Consider the following 16625-nt stretch of genomic DNA (forward strand, 5'->3'; position numbering starts at 1 on the left):
ATTTTCAACAAAGTACATGTGTCAACCAATCCCGGTCTCCCTATTTACATATTATTGATTTTATAGATATAGATTTTCATTAGAAAATACAATTTTCCATTTATTTTGGAGTCTTTAACATAACTTTAAATTTATTAATGAATAAATTCAATAAATATTTTAAATTTATGTAAAGAAAACTATTTTCACTATGGTAAAATGTCAGTTGTGGTATAATGTTAATAAAATTTTGATAACTTTAACATTTATGCAATAGGATAGGTAAGTATTTGGTCTTCATCTTTACCATGAAATTCAATGGTGTTACACAATTGTTGTGGTTTTTGATGTAACACCACAACCTTACAATATAATATAATATGATATGATATGATATGATATGATATAATATAATATAATTAGGGTTGGGAGGGTTGCTTTTTAAAAAGATGCTCGGAAATAGCTGTTATAATGCAGCAACACTGATAATTCTCATCAAGAATAAGATTTTTGCAGTACATCTTTGCCCTAATATCACAATTCTTACTGAAGAAAAATAATGATCTAACATGGATTATCTTGATAGAAAAAAATATAATCGTGCCTTATTACAGGTCCATGTAAAAGAGCTCGAAATAGCATTTTAGCTTAGCGTAAAGCTAAATGTTCACAAGATAATTTACACACGGCTAACTATTTCTGCAGCTCCAAACTGACTTCAGAACCTCACAACTTACACAGAGCATACACAACACCTTTTTATTTTTTTTGTGATGGCAAAGGGAAAGTTCATCAATGACGTCACATCCACCTTTTCACTCACAACCTATTTTAGAGCTCCTTGCACACAACGGTGTGAAAGCGCCATCTGTCAGCTCGCATGAATGTAACACTTCATAAGAGTGTTTAACCGGTGTTCAAACGCTCCTCGGATTGCATCATTTATATGGATAAATGTTTTCCAACTGAATATACTAATAAATATTAAATGAAACAAATGACAATAAAACGCAAAGTAATCTCTTCAGTAATAAAATACTTTTTGAATGCAGCTGTATTCTGATTACCAACCATTTAAATTGTAACTGTAATGGAATAGTTACTTATATTTTTTTATTTATATATATATATATATATATATATATATATATATATATATATATATAAAACGTAATCCCGTTACATCCTGAATATAATATAATATAATATAATATAATATAATATAATATAATATAATGTTTGGAGGCTGAAGGGTGTCTCACAGGCTCCGCCCTCTCTCTCTACCTCTAGCTTTTAGCCATCGCGGCTAACGACAACATTTCCTGGACCTTTTCTCCTTCTAAATTTATTTTGTTTGTATCTTTGTCGTTCTTGTTTGTGTGAAGACTGTGAGATGGTTGTGTTGAATAGCAATAACAGTGAGGAACAGGATGTAATGTAAGTGTTTTTAGCTTGTAGCCGTTAGCTAATTCTGTCATTTGTCTCAGCATACACACGTCAGTTGTTTTTTGTTTGCCGGTGAAGCTTATTAAATTAAAATCACGTCTGATTTATCTTTTATTAGATTGTATTTGCATTAACTGTTTTACATAAAATTAACTAATAAGAAGTACTGTAATTGTGTGAAACTGTGTCACTGGTGTAATTACTGATAATGCCCTAAAAAAGAAATGTTTAGCACCTCAGCTAAATGGCTATGACAGGATGACGTCAGTATAATCCAGCTGTAAGGTTGTAATTTAACAGGAAATAATCAGCAAATTCTAATTAACTGTTGAGTAGAAACGTTTTAATTCAATGGTTTAGATCATATGTAGGTTATTTAGTCTCAATCTTCAATTTCGTGGTTCCTCTGTAGGTGACCGTGGGCACCTGCCCCATGTACAAAAAATGAAAATATCATGGATCATAGAACATGAAACCGTTAAGATATAATTAAAGTATACTGATGTTTTTGCAAGGCAAAGTTGTGACCTATTTCCATGCAAAGCATCCAGCCTGAAGCCAGGGCTATAAATAAATGCACCGGAGTACGCCTCTGGTGGGACTGAAAGCAGAGATAAAGGTTCTGTAGTTGCACTACAGCAGCTCAATGTGAACGTTTCAAACTCGGCTATACTCAACAGATATTTACTGATTTGTACTATTAGATGCTCGGAAATAGATGTTATAATGTTGCAACACTGATAATGGTTAGGGTACAATGGGGCTGAAGGCCCACCTTAAGGAAAATGTGCTTTTTTCTGGTCACAAAGTGTTTCAAGATTTTCAGGGATTCTCATTAGCTACACAAATGTGCAACATTTTAGAAATAATTAAATATTAGATCAAATTTCCTCAAAATTTAACTTTAGACATTCTCATGGATCAGGAGTATTTTGCAGTGTAAAGTGACAAACAGGTGTTAAGGAAAGTGGTCTGGGTTGTTTTTTTTTTATTTGTTCTTTGCTATTTAGTGTTTTGGGAGAAAAAAATCAAAACCTTTAGCCCCATTGTACTCTACCTTCTTTTGAGAACTGAATTTGCCTCCGTTTTGGCTTAAATGTTAAATTCATTTAAGTATAAGCATGAATTTCATATTGTTTTTTTTCCCCCCTCCCCTTTTCAACCCAATTTGGAATGCCCAATTCCCAATGCGCTCTAAGCCCTCGTGGTGGCGTAGTGACTTGTCTCAATCCGGGTGGCGAAGGACGAATCTCAGTTGACTCTGCGTCTGAGACTGTCAATCCGTGCATCTTATCACGTGCCTTGTTGAGCACGTTACCGTGGAGATGTAGTGTGTGTGGAGTCTTCACGCTGTTCTCCTCGGCATCCACGCACAACTCACCACTTGCCCCACCAAGAGCGAGAATCACATTATAGCGACCACGAGGAGGTTACCCCATGTGATTCTACCCTCCCTAGCAACCGGGCCAATTTGGTTGCTTAGAAGACCTGGCTGGAGCCACTCAGCATGCCCTGGATTCAAACTCACGACTCCAGGGGTGGTAGTCAGCATCTTTACTCGCTGAGCTTCCCAGGCCTCCTGAATTTCATATTGTTGAGGGTAACAGCAGCAGATGGGATATTCATCTCAATTAAAAACTTACAAAGCATATTTTTAATTGAGATGAATATCCCATCTGCTGCTGTCCTCATTCAGAGCTGTACTTGCATATGGACACTTCAAAGTTGTAAAATCGTATACAGTTTTACACAGAAAATATCAAGTGATTTTATCACACTAAAATCATGTTAACACGTATAATGTTTACATCTTGTGGCTATACTTTGAAACAATAAGTATTTTGGTGTTTATTGACTGACTCCATTCACTTCCATTATAAGTGCCTTACTATAACCACAATTTTTAATTTTTTATAAATGAGGGACGGGTTGAAAATAGTTTTTGTGGCAATAAATATTATGCCAAAAAGCTGTTGATTGAGCTTTAATTGTATTGAACCAGGAATATTCCTTTGAATGTATTAATTAGAAAGATTAGTACCTGACATACAAATGGAAATCCTCCAAGCAATCTCTTTAAAATGATTTCTAAAAAATCTGGAAAGGTAATGGATATGTATCTGTCAAGAAGTTTCAGAAAATATTGTGTTCAGTTTAGTCGTTGAAGCTGGACTTATTAATTTTTTGGTTGAAGGTGTATCGTCAGACATTTTAAATGTTTTCAATCAAAAAAGAGGTTCAAGACAGTCAAGTTGTAATGGCTGAATCTCACATTTTCTTGCATGCATTTAAAACTGGGCAAAGAAGAGGATTAAATCACATTCTATGAGAGGTTAATTTAAAGATGCAATGAACAAAGGAATTTCTAATGTTCTTCTGTTTCTCTCTCAGCCTCATTGAGCCACGCTGCTCATCTCTGCCCAGCTCTCCTGCCAAACGTGTTTCTCCAGCCAAAAAGAAGCAGTTCTTTATAAACCAGGCCATCCGTAATTCTGACCTCACTCCGAGAGCCAAGGGCAGGAAGAGTCTGAGACGCCAGGAAAACAGTGAGAACTCACTTTCATATTCAGTCATTATCATTGTGGTCATTATTGCAAAATAAACTGCTTCGATAGATGTTGTGGGTGTGTTATGGTCTTACCCCCTCATTTATGTGTGTTTCGCATTGTGGCTGATTTATAGATTTTATCTGACAAAAAAAAAGAAAAGAAAATTGCTATGTTATAGTGTCACCAGTTCACGTGTGTGGTGTTTTTTTGTTGTTGTTGTTTTTACGACCACTTAGACTTATCAAATCAACTCCAATTTTTTTGTGTGTGTGTTCAGATGGGCAGTGGATAAAAAGTCACAAAGTCTTGCACCGCTCAGATAAACTAAACCTTTTTTATTACATCGGAAATATGTATTTCGGTCAGAAATGACCGAACAGAATAGAGAGGTCAATATTTTTGGAAGTCCAAGTTGAAGATTGCAATATATCACAGATTTTAATCACAATACACTAAACATAAAGAATCACAATGTTATTGTATTGCGGCCCAAGTATCGATGTAATATTGTATCACCAGGTTGGGGTGCTGTCAGGGTTTATTTTGCGATAATGACAGACTGACTGTAAATTTAGCCTTAATTTTTACATTGGTAATTTCCCAAGTTTTTAATAAACAAACTTATTCATAGCTCGCTTTCTGGACAATCTTTTGGAACGGGACGAGTGCTCTAAAGAGGATGGTGAAGGGTACGAAACAGCTTCACCAACCATCTTCACTGAAGCCTGCACCAATGGAAACTATGTGGAGGTATAAGTCATTTACTGCTCTCAGTTGAGGGACGTTTTGACTTTTTTAAAACTCTCTCTCTCATGTCTCTCAGTACTGGAGTGATTTTATGAATCGTTCTGGGGAAGAGCAAGAGCGACTGTTGGCTCTTCTAGAGGAGGAAGCCCAGAGGACCCACTCCACCAAGAGCCATAAAGACCAAAGAGAGGGTCTGACACTATTTAATCACACAAACCCACAATTACTTTAAATTTAATGAGAGAAAGTCTTGCACATCAGTTACATCTTACCATCCTCAGAGAGAAAACATCCCTAAAGGTGAAGTGCACGATTTCTATGCCACTAGTTACATCAAACAGAATTGCAAAAATTTTGATTTTATTCCAAACAGCTATCCCAAACACTCTTAGCGACTAGCGCAAGCAAAGCACAAACAATATAAATGAAGACAGCCCATTCATAAGTACTTGGTTGGTAGTGTAACTGAGCTGTCTGCAATATATTAGAAGACAGTCGAAATGTAGACCATTTATGTCTTATGTTATGGTGGACAGGAACTGCGTCCTTCTTGAATGTCAGGTGTACGCTCTTTGGAAAAAGTGGTGCTCATCAGGACTAATTGGATGTGAGCTCTGTTAAATTATAGAAAATAATAGTTTAATAGTTTAATGAATCATATTGATATATTGACACATAACAACATGGCTAGTATTAACTGTAATTGTCAGGGAGATCATTTTATGTTCCACTGTTATTCTAGTTTGGAAATATACTTTGATAGCATCTCCTGGAGGAATCCCCAAACTGCAAATACACAGACTGAGTTTAGACTTTATGTGGAGAATAGACATGGTTTTACAGTCTATTCTCCATTTGCCTGTTGTCCTGGCATGAAAACTGCACTTAGATTTAGCGCTCTCACAAAACTTGGAGGAAACTTGGCGCACAGTCATAGTGCATAGCACTGCACCTAACGCAAATACAAAAATAGGACCTACAGTGCTTATATTCTTCATTTGCCAAGCTGTGTATGGTATGGCTTACCTGTAGTTGTCTCTTCACATTAAAATTTGATAAACTTTAACATAGAAAAAATTAAACACTACACCTTTTATCGTTCAACAATGTTAATAGTTCATTTGTGACAGTCATTCTTCTATACCTTGAACAGGTAATCCTGATTTCAGTGCGCAGGAATGTTTCCAGAGGATTGATCGAAGGTTGCGTTCAACGCTGAGACGCAAACATATTCCCATGGTGAGTCTCCCTTCCAAAACTATCATTATCATTTGCTTGATCTTGATATCTATGTGTTGCCTTTTAACAAGTATTTTGTCTACATCCATTTTATTTCATACACTATTCTGTCTGATGTCTGTTTATCCATTTCCTCATTAAGGGAGTGTTGGAGGGGCTGGAGTCAGATCTGCTGGGGTTCTTCATGGCACATCCAAACTCAATTTACTTGACCAAACTTAGCAGCAGGTGCACAACACCCCACAGTCCATGCATCTCTCACCACCACACAATAAATCACACATGCTTGAGATGTTGCTGGAGAAATCAAAAGCAGTAACATTAGCAATCTATACAATGTTACAATACTAGATGTATCTGTGTTCCTACAGTTATGAGCGACTGCTGCTTCATGCTGTCTGCCAATACATGGATCTTACCTCTGCTAGTGAGTAAACTCAAATCATTTTAAGAGAAACATTACTCAGACATTGGCAATTTGTGATTGTCATAGGATTTTAATGTGAATTTTGATTTCTTAAGTTCTTAAAGGTATAGTTCACCCAGAAATGAAAATAATTGAGTCATTATTTACTCAAATTAATGTTGCTCCAAAGTGTAGCCACAAGACTTTAGGGTTATTCCATGTGAAATTAACCAAATTTCAGACAATTTTCACCTATGATTTTGGAGTAAAACTACAGGTCAAAAAAATAACCTTAGAAAGGTGTCAGTGTCATTATTTTATTTTCACACAGTTAGGTAGGTCTATTACTAAATAACTTGACTACAGCACCCCTTGTTGCATTATTCACTCACTGAGCACTTTATTAGGAACACCTGCACACCTACTTATTCATGCAATTATTTAATCAGCCAATTTTGTGGCAGCAGTGCAATGCATAAAATCATACAGATACAGGTCAGAAGCTTAAAGGGGTCATGATATGAGGAATCAAGTTTTGAAATATAAGAGGTCATTCTACTATAAAAACAGACTGTTTCAGAACTGAAACATTTCTCTTTAATAGAAAAGAGCATTTATTTAAACCAAGCTGCAAAAACGGCTCGTTTGGAATTCGTGGAACTTGTGACGTCACAAGCAGGGTTACAGATTACAAGTTACCCAATTTAAAATGTAATAAGTAGTGTAACTATTCCAGTTACTTTAATAAAGTAATGTAACTGATTTCATTTGATTACTTTTTGATTACTTTTCTAAATTTCTAATGAATGTTTTGAACTGTTAATCATTTTCAAACATTTAAACCAGGTAGGGTTAACTTTACAGTAGTACTCAACACTGATTACTGTCAGACTTTCAAAATTCTTCATCACTTGAATTAAGATTATAATAATAATTTTAATTTGAAAGCACAGCCACCACAAAATCAGACTTTAGCACCTCTTTTTACTTTGAGATCGTTCTGAGGTTAAATACAGGTTTAAAATCAAAAGACACTCAAAATTAAAATGGGTTAGTGGTAAAGTTGCTTTGGCCAGGGGAGTCTGTTTGTGCCCTGAATTTCACAACTCAGTGACCTCGTGAGTCATTAATGTAGGTTATGCTACAATGCTGAAATAACTGTAATATTAGATCTGACATGGTTTCAACCTTATTCAAGGAGGTTTTGAAGTTTTAATATATTCACGTTAGCTATATATTTTCAGTCAAAGGGTTCATAAATAGAAGTGTGGCTGGTAAAGACATCTTTAGCTAGCTAGCAGACTAGCTAATTTGTTATGAATGGAGATTAACATTGTTAAATAAACTACTGGACATGCACCAAGCAATACAGAGCTAAAATACGTCATGAATACACATTAGTAGCATGGTTTACTACTTTATTTAATGACTGCTTACAGTTAACTGTAGGCTAAGTTACATACCTGCAGATGCTTCCTCAGGTTCGACATTGAAACCTTCGATGCTGATAGCATTTTAATAGTTGGCAAACAAAATTTGCACTGAACTGTTATATCTGCGCCCTTTTCTGATTTCTGGATGAAATGATTTTAAAATTTCCAGTACTGTAACGCATTTTTATCACTCGCCATGGTGGCAACACTCAGACAGGTTGTAGCCTAAAGCTTTCAGCGGCAATGTGGATTGATGTAATTGGCAGACGTGGTGTGCTGCAAATTCAAACAAGAAAACCAATCAAAAGCATCAGAATTGCATCGCTTTACTAAACAGCCTTTAAATGGCAGGAGGCATCGTGCACATCAAAAACAGGCAAAGCAACAAATTAATATTATTCAACATATCCTAGCTTTTTACAGAAAATATTCAGATGTAACCCCTTTGTAATCGTTAACATTTTCATAAGTAACTGTAATTTAATTACACATTTTTTCTCAGTAACTGTAACAGATTACAGTTATATTTATTTTGTAATTAAATTACATAACGCTGTTACATGTAACTAGTTACTCCCCAACACTGGTCACAAGGACCAAATATATCTGCATTAGCAACACCTATTTTTCCATCATTGCACCTTTGGCCCCGCCCACTGGTGCTCAGTCAGTCACACAGGTGAAGAAGAGAGAGATGGGGCCTGTCATGGGAGATTCATCATAACAGGACACCTTCATCAGGGCTGCAGACTGCGAATAAATTGGTCGCAAATGCGACCAAATTAGCTAATTGCGACATTAATTTAAAATCTAGTCGCCATTGGCGACAGTCGGGTGGTGTGCATTCATACGTGGTTTCGTCAGATATCATCTTGTGAGTTATTGAATACATCTTTAGAGCGTGCACCACCAGTGTGTCTCGAGCCGCTTTTCACCCGTTCTGTTGTAATGAGCTTGCTGCAAAGCGTGCAACAACAAACCCTGTGCGAGAGAGCCATGAAAAAATGACTTTTTGAACCGAGTCTTTTTCATGAATCACCCAAAAAGAACAGAAGGTGTGAAATCAGGAGTTCAGGTTAGCAGTCTGAATCAGTCACTTTCTCAGCGAATCATCCGTCAATGTGTTCACAACTGGTAGCGCAGACATTTCAAAATAGGAGTCCCATGTGTGTTTCGGGCATCTTTATAATTAAAAGTCCCGCACCACAGTCCCGCATATACATGAGATCCAGCTTTTGACACTTAGGACAACTGCTCATACACAACTAATACACAAGGTGCAAACATTCATTGATGCTCAAGAATGCAACACTATTATATGCATACTATGCTTTATGTAAATATCTGCTTATGTAGATTCTGAAGGGCAGTATTAAAAAAAAAATTTTTTATCTCTTATATTTGAATAAATTATGAAAGGGGTGTGAACATTGATGAGACAAAAGGGGAATGCAAACTAACGCATCTTCTCAACTATATATACTGTTTATTAAACCTCTGATTAATGGGTTATCAGCTGTCTTCCTTTTTTCTGCTTTCTATCTTGTTTCTGAACAACAATCTAAATCGAGCAATTATATGATTTGGCGACTAAAAACAGCCATTTGGCTCCTTAATGTTTCAGTTAAGGAGCCAATGGCTCCCAAGTCATTTTTTTAGTCTGGAGCCATGTTCATGTGCCTGTATGGATTTCTACCTGCACAGACAGACATCTTTGACTGCTTGATACATATCTCAGGCCGCTTTTAAAAGATGCGGTGTCAAGTTACATCTCTGAAGAGGAGAAGCTCTCAGTTGCTGCCCTGCTGTTTTGAGCACAAACACGTCATGGACGCGTTCTTTCGCCCATCTGCGCTATTTTTAGTTGCTGGTGTATGAAAACATGATGGAATGATACTGGAAACTGGATGTGGATGTGTCTTCAACATATTTTATAGTGGATTGTATGTTCGGCTCATACCGTCAATTCAAGCTTTGCAAAGGAACTGTTATTGAAGGATGGGGCTGTTAAAAACACTTGGACGCGATCGCAAAAACCTTAAATAAACAGTTTCATTCATGAATATTTCATATGTCATGACTGTGTGATAGTTCATGGTGCTGACAACGTTTACTCCGGGCGCGTCCATTGACGCAACACAATGCAACGGCTTAAAGGCTTTCTACACCAGGCGGGTCGACACGAACTTTCTAAACCTTTTATTTGTGTTGTTGGCAGTTGTAGCGCCACCGCAAGCAAGCAAAATGGAATGGGACATCTGTTTACTGTTGTCGCAACGCGCCGCAACGGATACTTCCATGGTAGACAGCATCATTGATCATAATGGGTTCTATTGCTTTTGACGCAAATCTCGCGTCCTGTGTGGACATGGTGTGAGCGTTAACAGTTGTGCTTGAGATGAACAGTTTAATATATTCGGGTGCAATGTGTTGGATGTGCGTTATGTGTAAACCCTGACATTTAGTTTTATAATGCTTTGGTGCCTATTCATTTTCTTCTGATTGAGTTTCAGAAATGGCTGAATTTGAGGAGCTGCATGATGTTAGCCAATCAGAACAGTGGGCATTTACATTGAAGTTTAAAGGAGGCGCTTAGGCCAAAACTGAGCGTTTCAGACAGAGGGCAAAAAACAGGGTGCAAATTGATCATATATTACAAAATTATGACTGTTTTAATGCAAAAAAAAAAAAAAAAAAGAACATTTACTAACATAATCAGTGGACCTCAGGGAAGGTAATAAAACTACAAAACAAAAATAGCATTTCATGACCCCTTTAATTTTCACATCAACCATCAGAATAGGGAAAAAATTTGATCTCAGTGATTTCAAATGTGGCACGATTGTTAGAGCCAGACGGGCTGGTTTGAATATTTCTGTAAATGCTGATCTCCTTTGAGAGTTTACTCAAAATGGTGCCAAAAACAGAAAACATCCAGTGAATGGCGGTTCTGGACGGAAACACCTTGTTGATTAGAGAGGTCAACGGAGAATGGCCAGATTGGTTCGAGCTGACAGAAAGGCTACGGTAACTCGGATAACCCCTCTGTACAATTGTAGTGAGCAGAATAGTAACTCAGAATGCACAACACGTCGAACTTTGAGGTGGATGGGTTACAACAGCAGAAGACCATGTTGGGCACTTTATTAGGACCATAGTGTTCTTAAAGTGCTCAGTGAGTGTATATGCCAATAGTGTGAGAAAAATGGGAAAAAGCTATTTTTTGTTTCTTTCTTTTTTTTATGTCTGAGTGCCTATAACTCCACAAGTATTAAAGATATCTTAATATCCTTTTAGATTCGGGTTTAGAATAAACATTCCTTTTTCTATCCTAATTTTTAAGGCACTGTATGATTAAATCCTAGAGATATAGGGTTCTCAATGTGGCTCCATCCGTAAATTCATAAAAAAAAAATACATAAAAATTGACCCATGACATTTAATATCTTAGTTTTTATAATGATTTACGAATTACTTTCACCAGTAAAATAAATAAATAAATATATATATATATATATATATATATATATATATATATATATATATATATATATATATTTATATATTATTTATTTTGAGCTGGGGACCTCTGGTTGAGTTGACACAGAATGACCCTTAAACATGCATCTCAACTTGAGACTAGTGTGATAAAGTCTAGTGTTGTAGCTGTTTAATGAATGTAGAAATGATGTGGTTTGTGTTGAACTTTTTAGAGGTAATGGTTTATTTCTATTTCAGTTATTATTATCATTATTATGTTTAAATTATACTTGTCTTTATAATCTTATTTTGTATTGGTTATTTTCCACCTGTTGTCGTAGATGGATACTTACATCACGGCAAATGGGGCTGGTGGAGATACTTGGAGACCGTAAATGTTTGGATTTGGGGAGGTGGTTATATACAATTATTTGACCACTTCATTCTTTTAATTGCTTTTTCGTTTCGTTTGAAGTGTAATTTTAATTGAATTGAATTGATTTATTTGACAAGTTTAAAAAAAAAAAAAAAATGTACAAGAATGGTATACAAACATCCCATACAATTTAAAAACTATTGAGGATAAAACAAACACAATGAAGCCAAAGGTTTATTTCCATTGTGGTCCTCAATGTAATTGAAAAGATGGAGGCATATACTTAGTGAGAAGGCAATATACCTTAACCTATTACAAAATATTAAAAATGAATTCATTCAAAATCGACATTGAAATACAGTAAATCCAGGTTTAACAATTAATTAATTCAAAATAAAACCTTCAAATACAAAAAAAAAACAACAAAAAAAACATCTAGCCACTATTTTAAAACTTCTCACATTTTCTATACACTTCACAGACTCTGGTAGTTTATTCCAAGCAATTGCACTTGTATATGGAAAGGTATTTATCTCCATCAAACTTTTGAACCTACATGGATAGAGAATTACTACCCCTTGTACCATAGGTATGCTGGTCTCTTGCCATATCAAAGTAATTATCCAAATAAGTTAGAACCAAATGATTCAAGGTTTTATGTGATAACTAATTTTATTAATGTCACTCTTCTCAACTGTCAAAAAACCAAGATCCTAAAAATGCTGTCTATTTAAATGAGTACAGGGATTAACTTGAGGTATTACTCTAACCAGTTTATTTTGAACTTTCTGAAGTTTGTCTTTAGTTCTCTGATAAGTGCTACTATACCAGAATAGAGCTGCATAATCAAAATGAGGCTGTATCAAAACACCCGCTAGCAACTTTAAAGTCTGAACATCAAGTAGATCTGCTTTTCTGGCTAAAAATGTAATTCTATTACAGAATTTTTTGAGAGCATTTCCTGCCATAATTTCCCCTTTAATAATTTGAATTTAGAAATATTTTTGATTTAAGTTTTTCCCATTTCAATAAATTAATGTAACTTTTAAAGCACAATTGACTGGTGGAAATGAAGTGCATGCAAAAATGATCACCGATCCCTCGATCCTCAGCCTAACCTGGAAGGTCAAAACATTCAAGTCAAAAAATCGTATGGAATATCTTGGATTTGCACCATGAATGAGATATGGAGCATGGATGTAACTTAAAGATGATAAAGATTCTTATTGTGAGTATGGTGTTGAATATAATGCTCTGAGCCGCTGCGCTCTTATTGTGGATTTTGAAGTTTTAAATTGCTGATTTCTTGGACAAAGCATTCTCTGTTGATGTTTAGAAAAAAGGGCACATGAGCAAAATCTGTCAAAAGCGCATATGCTGTCACATTTGTCACTAAAATCATCCAACCATCCTATATATAGAGACAAAGAAAAAAACCAAAGAGAATCCCAAACTACCAGCCAAAATCATGCAGACATACGCTTTCCTTGACCCAGGCAGCTCTGCAAAATTCTGCATGGAGGAGTAGATGACACAATTAAATGCTGCTGGTGGAAAATGGAAATACTACTGAAAACCACTGGACAGGACAAGCCAGAAAATGGAAATAGTACTGAAAACTATTGGACAGGACAAGCCAGTGACAAGTTACAGAATCTCTGGATTAGAAGTGGCTGCTTAAAAGGAAAAATAATTTCTGAAGTTACCAGACATGTATACTCAAAAAATTAACCTCAGTCACCAAAGACAACATTCCTAAATAGGAGGACATTAGAAAATTGTCTTATCTGAGGGAATTTGTTTTGACACCAATAGATGCCAGCATTGGCCTGCTTATAGGTGTAAACACTCCAAAAGCACTGAAACCTTGGAAAATAATTAACAGCTTGGGTAGTGGACTCTCCTTGGGTGGGTCATCAGTGGTCCGCTCAGTTATGGTATGGATGGTGATGGGTATGATCCTTCAGCAATGCAAGTTAATAGAATATCCATTGGGAATTTGGAAGAATTGTTAGTCAAACAGCACAATCAATATTTCATTGAACAGCAGTATGATAAAAAAGAGAAAGAAATGTCAGTGGAAGATCAGAAATTTATGGACAATCTCAACATCAGCAGAACGTTGACATAAGATGGACATTACTTCTTGAAACTTCCTTTTCGTAAGTCCAATGTGAGAATGCCCAACGACATGGCACAGCAAAGAGCACCTATTGAAAAGATTCAATATGGACACATCGTTGTTTTCGGAGTACAAGGAGTTTATGAGTGATGTCATTGCAAAAGGGTATGCAGAAGTTGTACCCAATGATCAACTGGAACTAGAGAATGGAAAGGTAGGTACATACCACACCATGGATTCTTATCACCCATGCAAAAAGACATTGCGTGTGGTGTCCAATTGTGCGTCAACATTTGGTGGAACTTCTTTGAACAAAGAACTCTCACAAGGTCCAGACGTGACAAATACACTAATAGTAGTTGCTGCTTCGATATCGTAAAGGTCCCATTGCCTTCATGACAGTTATTGAAGAAATTTTCCATCAGGTCAGAGTGGCCAAGCAGGATGTAAACTTTCAGCGCTTTCATCTCTACATATCTGTATAAGCAACTCACAGAAGTATATGGCAAAGGAGGTTTTCTGACTCAATAAATAAATTTGCAATCACCGTTCTGTCCTTAGTGTAATTTCTCAGGGAAATAGAGATAAGGGAGTGAAGGCGCTGGACCTCAACAAAGACTAGCTTGCCATGGAAAGAGCTCTGGGTGTTCAGTGGGATGTAGAACATAACGCATTCAGTACTACAATCAAACAACACTTGACAACAAGACGTGGCATTCTATCCTGAGTTCTCTTTACAAACCTTTTGGTTTTCTGGCACCAATCATTCTTTCTACCAAGCAAATTCTGCAAGATTTGTGTAAGATTAAGCTTGGATGGGATGAGAATGTCCTACTGGACACTGCTCAAAAGTGGCAAAGATGGCTGGATGAGTTGAGTCCTTTGAATACATTCAGCGTAAACAGATGTTTTACAGCCAAAGATTTTGGGGAACGTAAAAGCTGCACTGGTGCACAATTTTTCTGATGCAAGTGAGGTTGGATACGGGGCTGTGTCTTACCTTAGATTGTTAAATGACAAAGGAAAAGTGAGTGTTGCATTCGTCATGGGAAAAGCCAAAGAAGCACCGCAAAAATAAACAACCATATCAAGACTGGAACTTGCAGCTGCAGTCTTAGCTCTCGACTGTCTCTCACGTTCACTTCTAAGTGCCCGTACATTGGGGAAATCCCAGAGTTTTACATCAGAGGGAAACCCCACTATTGCAGCGCAATACCACAGGTCGCGATGTAATGTCAAGGAAACGAAAACAGCAACAACTCTGGAATATCTGGAAATAAAGCGAAGCAACGGAGAATAAAATAGCAAAGTCTTCCTCGGATGCCATGTTTGCGTTGGCGTGAGTGGGCATAGGGTTCAAAGTAAAATGTGTAATCAGTAGTTGTGTGTGAGATTCTGTGTTTGATTTTCTGCAGGCTCTGACTGTAATGGTGCTCGCCAGACAGAGGTGGTCAACAAACAGGAAGAGTTTCTCCCTCCTCAGCCGCTGCTTTCTGCCTACCTGGAGCAGATGAGCTGAGCTGCCATGAATCCTAGCCAGAACCAGTGCTGTTCGTCCAGCCAGAACTAGCACCAGTGCCCTTCACATGGCCAGCGGGAACTCTGGAGTGGCTTTAAAGTCAAAGGACCTGGCCCTAACTAACTAGAGTGATGTACTCAGTCTCATGGTCTTTTTAAATGCATTTTCTGGTCTTTTGGAGCACCTATAAGTAGATGTTGTTATACACCTCTCTTTAGAAATTATCTGATTCTTTTTTCATGTTCCACAATTTTTCCATTTGCTATCAGTGGCCTCTTTATATTTAAGTAGAAACATAGTGGTGTGTGAACTGATCAAGAGGCAGAATATGATTTGTTCATATTTCGATGTGACAACCTCATCAAAATCTAAATACACATCAAAAAGCTAATGGTGGTTATTAGGCTGTTTCTGTTTGTTTACATCTGAAGTAGTTAACAATTCTCATGCATTTGTAAAAACTTGTAATTCAACTCTTTTACTTCAGCCAATCCTGCCTGACAACTAAAGAGTGATCAGTAGACCTTTTGTGCCCAGCATTCTATTGAGAACTTGAATTTGAGTTTTCAGTTACTCTGTCGATTTCATGGGTCAGGCACTTCTTATTTACATTAATGGTCAACCAACATGCACTTACAACTATGCCTTACCTGTGCAGGCCATGTTTGTATTTATATATTGAGCCTTTACATCAAGGCTATTATGGTTTACATACAGGGAAATTATTTTAATGTTTTATACCATCAAGAGTCCTGAGACACTTGAGCAGTTCTTGCATTGGTGTTTATAACCAAAGTGTATGTATGCATGTATAAAACACTGATTCTCAGGCATCAACCCTCATGAATGTGGACATTAAACATTTACATTACTCATGTAATCATGTGGAAATCACCTTTTTGTCATAGTAGTGAGTGTTGAACCCTCTTTGGGGGAAAGAGTGTGCTTTCTAGAACAATATTTATACTTGTGTGCCAATAATTGAGTTTAATGCTATTTATACTGTGGTGGCAGAACATGAATATAGAGTGCTTCTTTGTGTTAAGTTTTTATCTGTGGCAAGTTATCTGTACTTAGGACAAATACAATGAACACGATCATAGATGTGTAATTATTATATGGATTGGATGCAAGTCAGTTTGGGCATATGAACCTAAACATGAAAATAAACTCGTTACTTAACTACACTTTTCTTCCTGTATTCGTGCTGCAATATTGTGTAAAATGAATTTAAAAATAAGAACAAATTGAAGACTATGAAGGGTATGATTTGAAATTAAAGATTTATATATAGATTCCAATTTAAAATAAATAGCCTATTTATTTTGT

At 36.5% G+C, this 16625-nt stretch overlaps 1 protein-coding gene across 2 annotated transcripts; it reads left to right on the forward strand.

Moving 5' to 3' along the window:
- The first annotated feature begins 1254 nt into the window (after positions 1 to 1254).
- Positions 1255 to 16483, forward strand: r3hdm4 (R3H domain containing 4). 2 transcript variants are annotated; one of them, XM_051673495.1, is made up of 9 exons: positions 1255 to 1416; positions 3817 to 3971; positions 4606 to 4724; positions 4798 to 4912; positions 5875 to 5960; positions 6103 to 6188; positions 6332 to 6387; positions 11621 to 11692; positions 15193 to 16483. In XM_051673495.1, the coding sequence occupies exons 1-9, from the start codon at positions 1373 to 1375 to the stop codon at positions 15294 to 15296; spliced, it is 837 nt and encodes a 278-aa protein (XP_051529455.1). In that variant the 5' UTR covers positions 1255 to 1372; the 3' UTR covers positions 15297 to 16483. The 2 variants fall into 2 exon arrangements, with proteins under 2 accessions (XP_051529455.1, XP_051529456.1); XM_051673496.1 differs by lacking the exon at positions 11621 to 11692.
- Positions 16484 to 16625: the final 142 nt, after the last annotated feature.

This window comes from Myxocyprinus asiaticus, chromosome 35 (genome assembly GCF_019703515.2).
Source record: "Myxocyprinus asiaticus isolate MX2 ecotype Aquarium Trade chromosome 35, UBuf_Myxa_2, whole genome shotgun sequence".
Classification (NCBI taxonomy): domain Eukaryota; kingdom Metazoa; phylum Chordata; class Actinopteri; order Cypriniformes; family Catostomidae; genus Myxocyprinus; species Myxocyprinus asiaticus.

Coding starts and splice junctions, on each gene's coding strand:
- r3hdm4 (XM_051673495.1), top strand. CDS start 1,373: ATGGTTGTGTTGAATAGCAATAACAGTGAGGAACAGGATGTAAT. Junction 1,417..3,816: donor AGTGAGGAACAGGATGTAAT/GTAAGTGTTTTT, acceptor TTTCTCTCTCAG/CCTCATTGAGCCACGCTGCT. Junction 3,972..4,605: donor TCTGAGACGCCAGGAAAACA/GTGAGAACTCAC, acceptor ACTTATTCATAG/CTCGCTTTCTGGACAATCTT.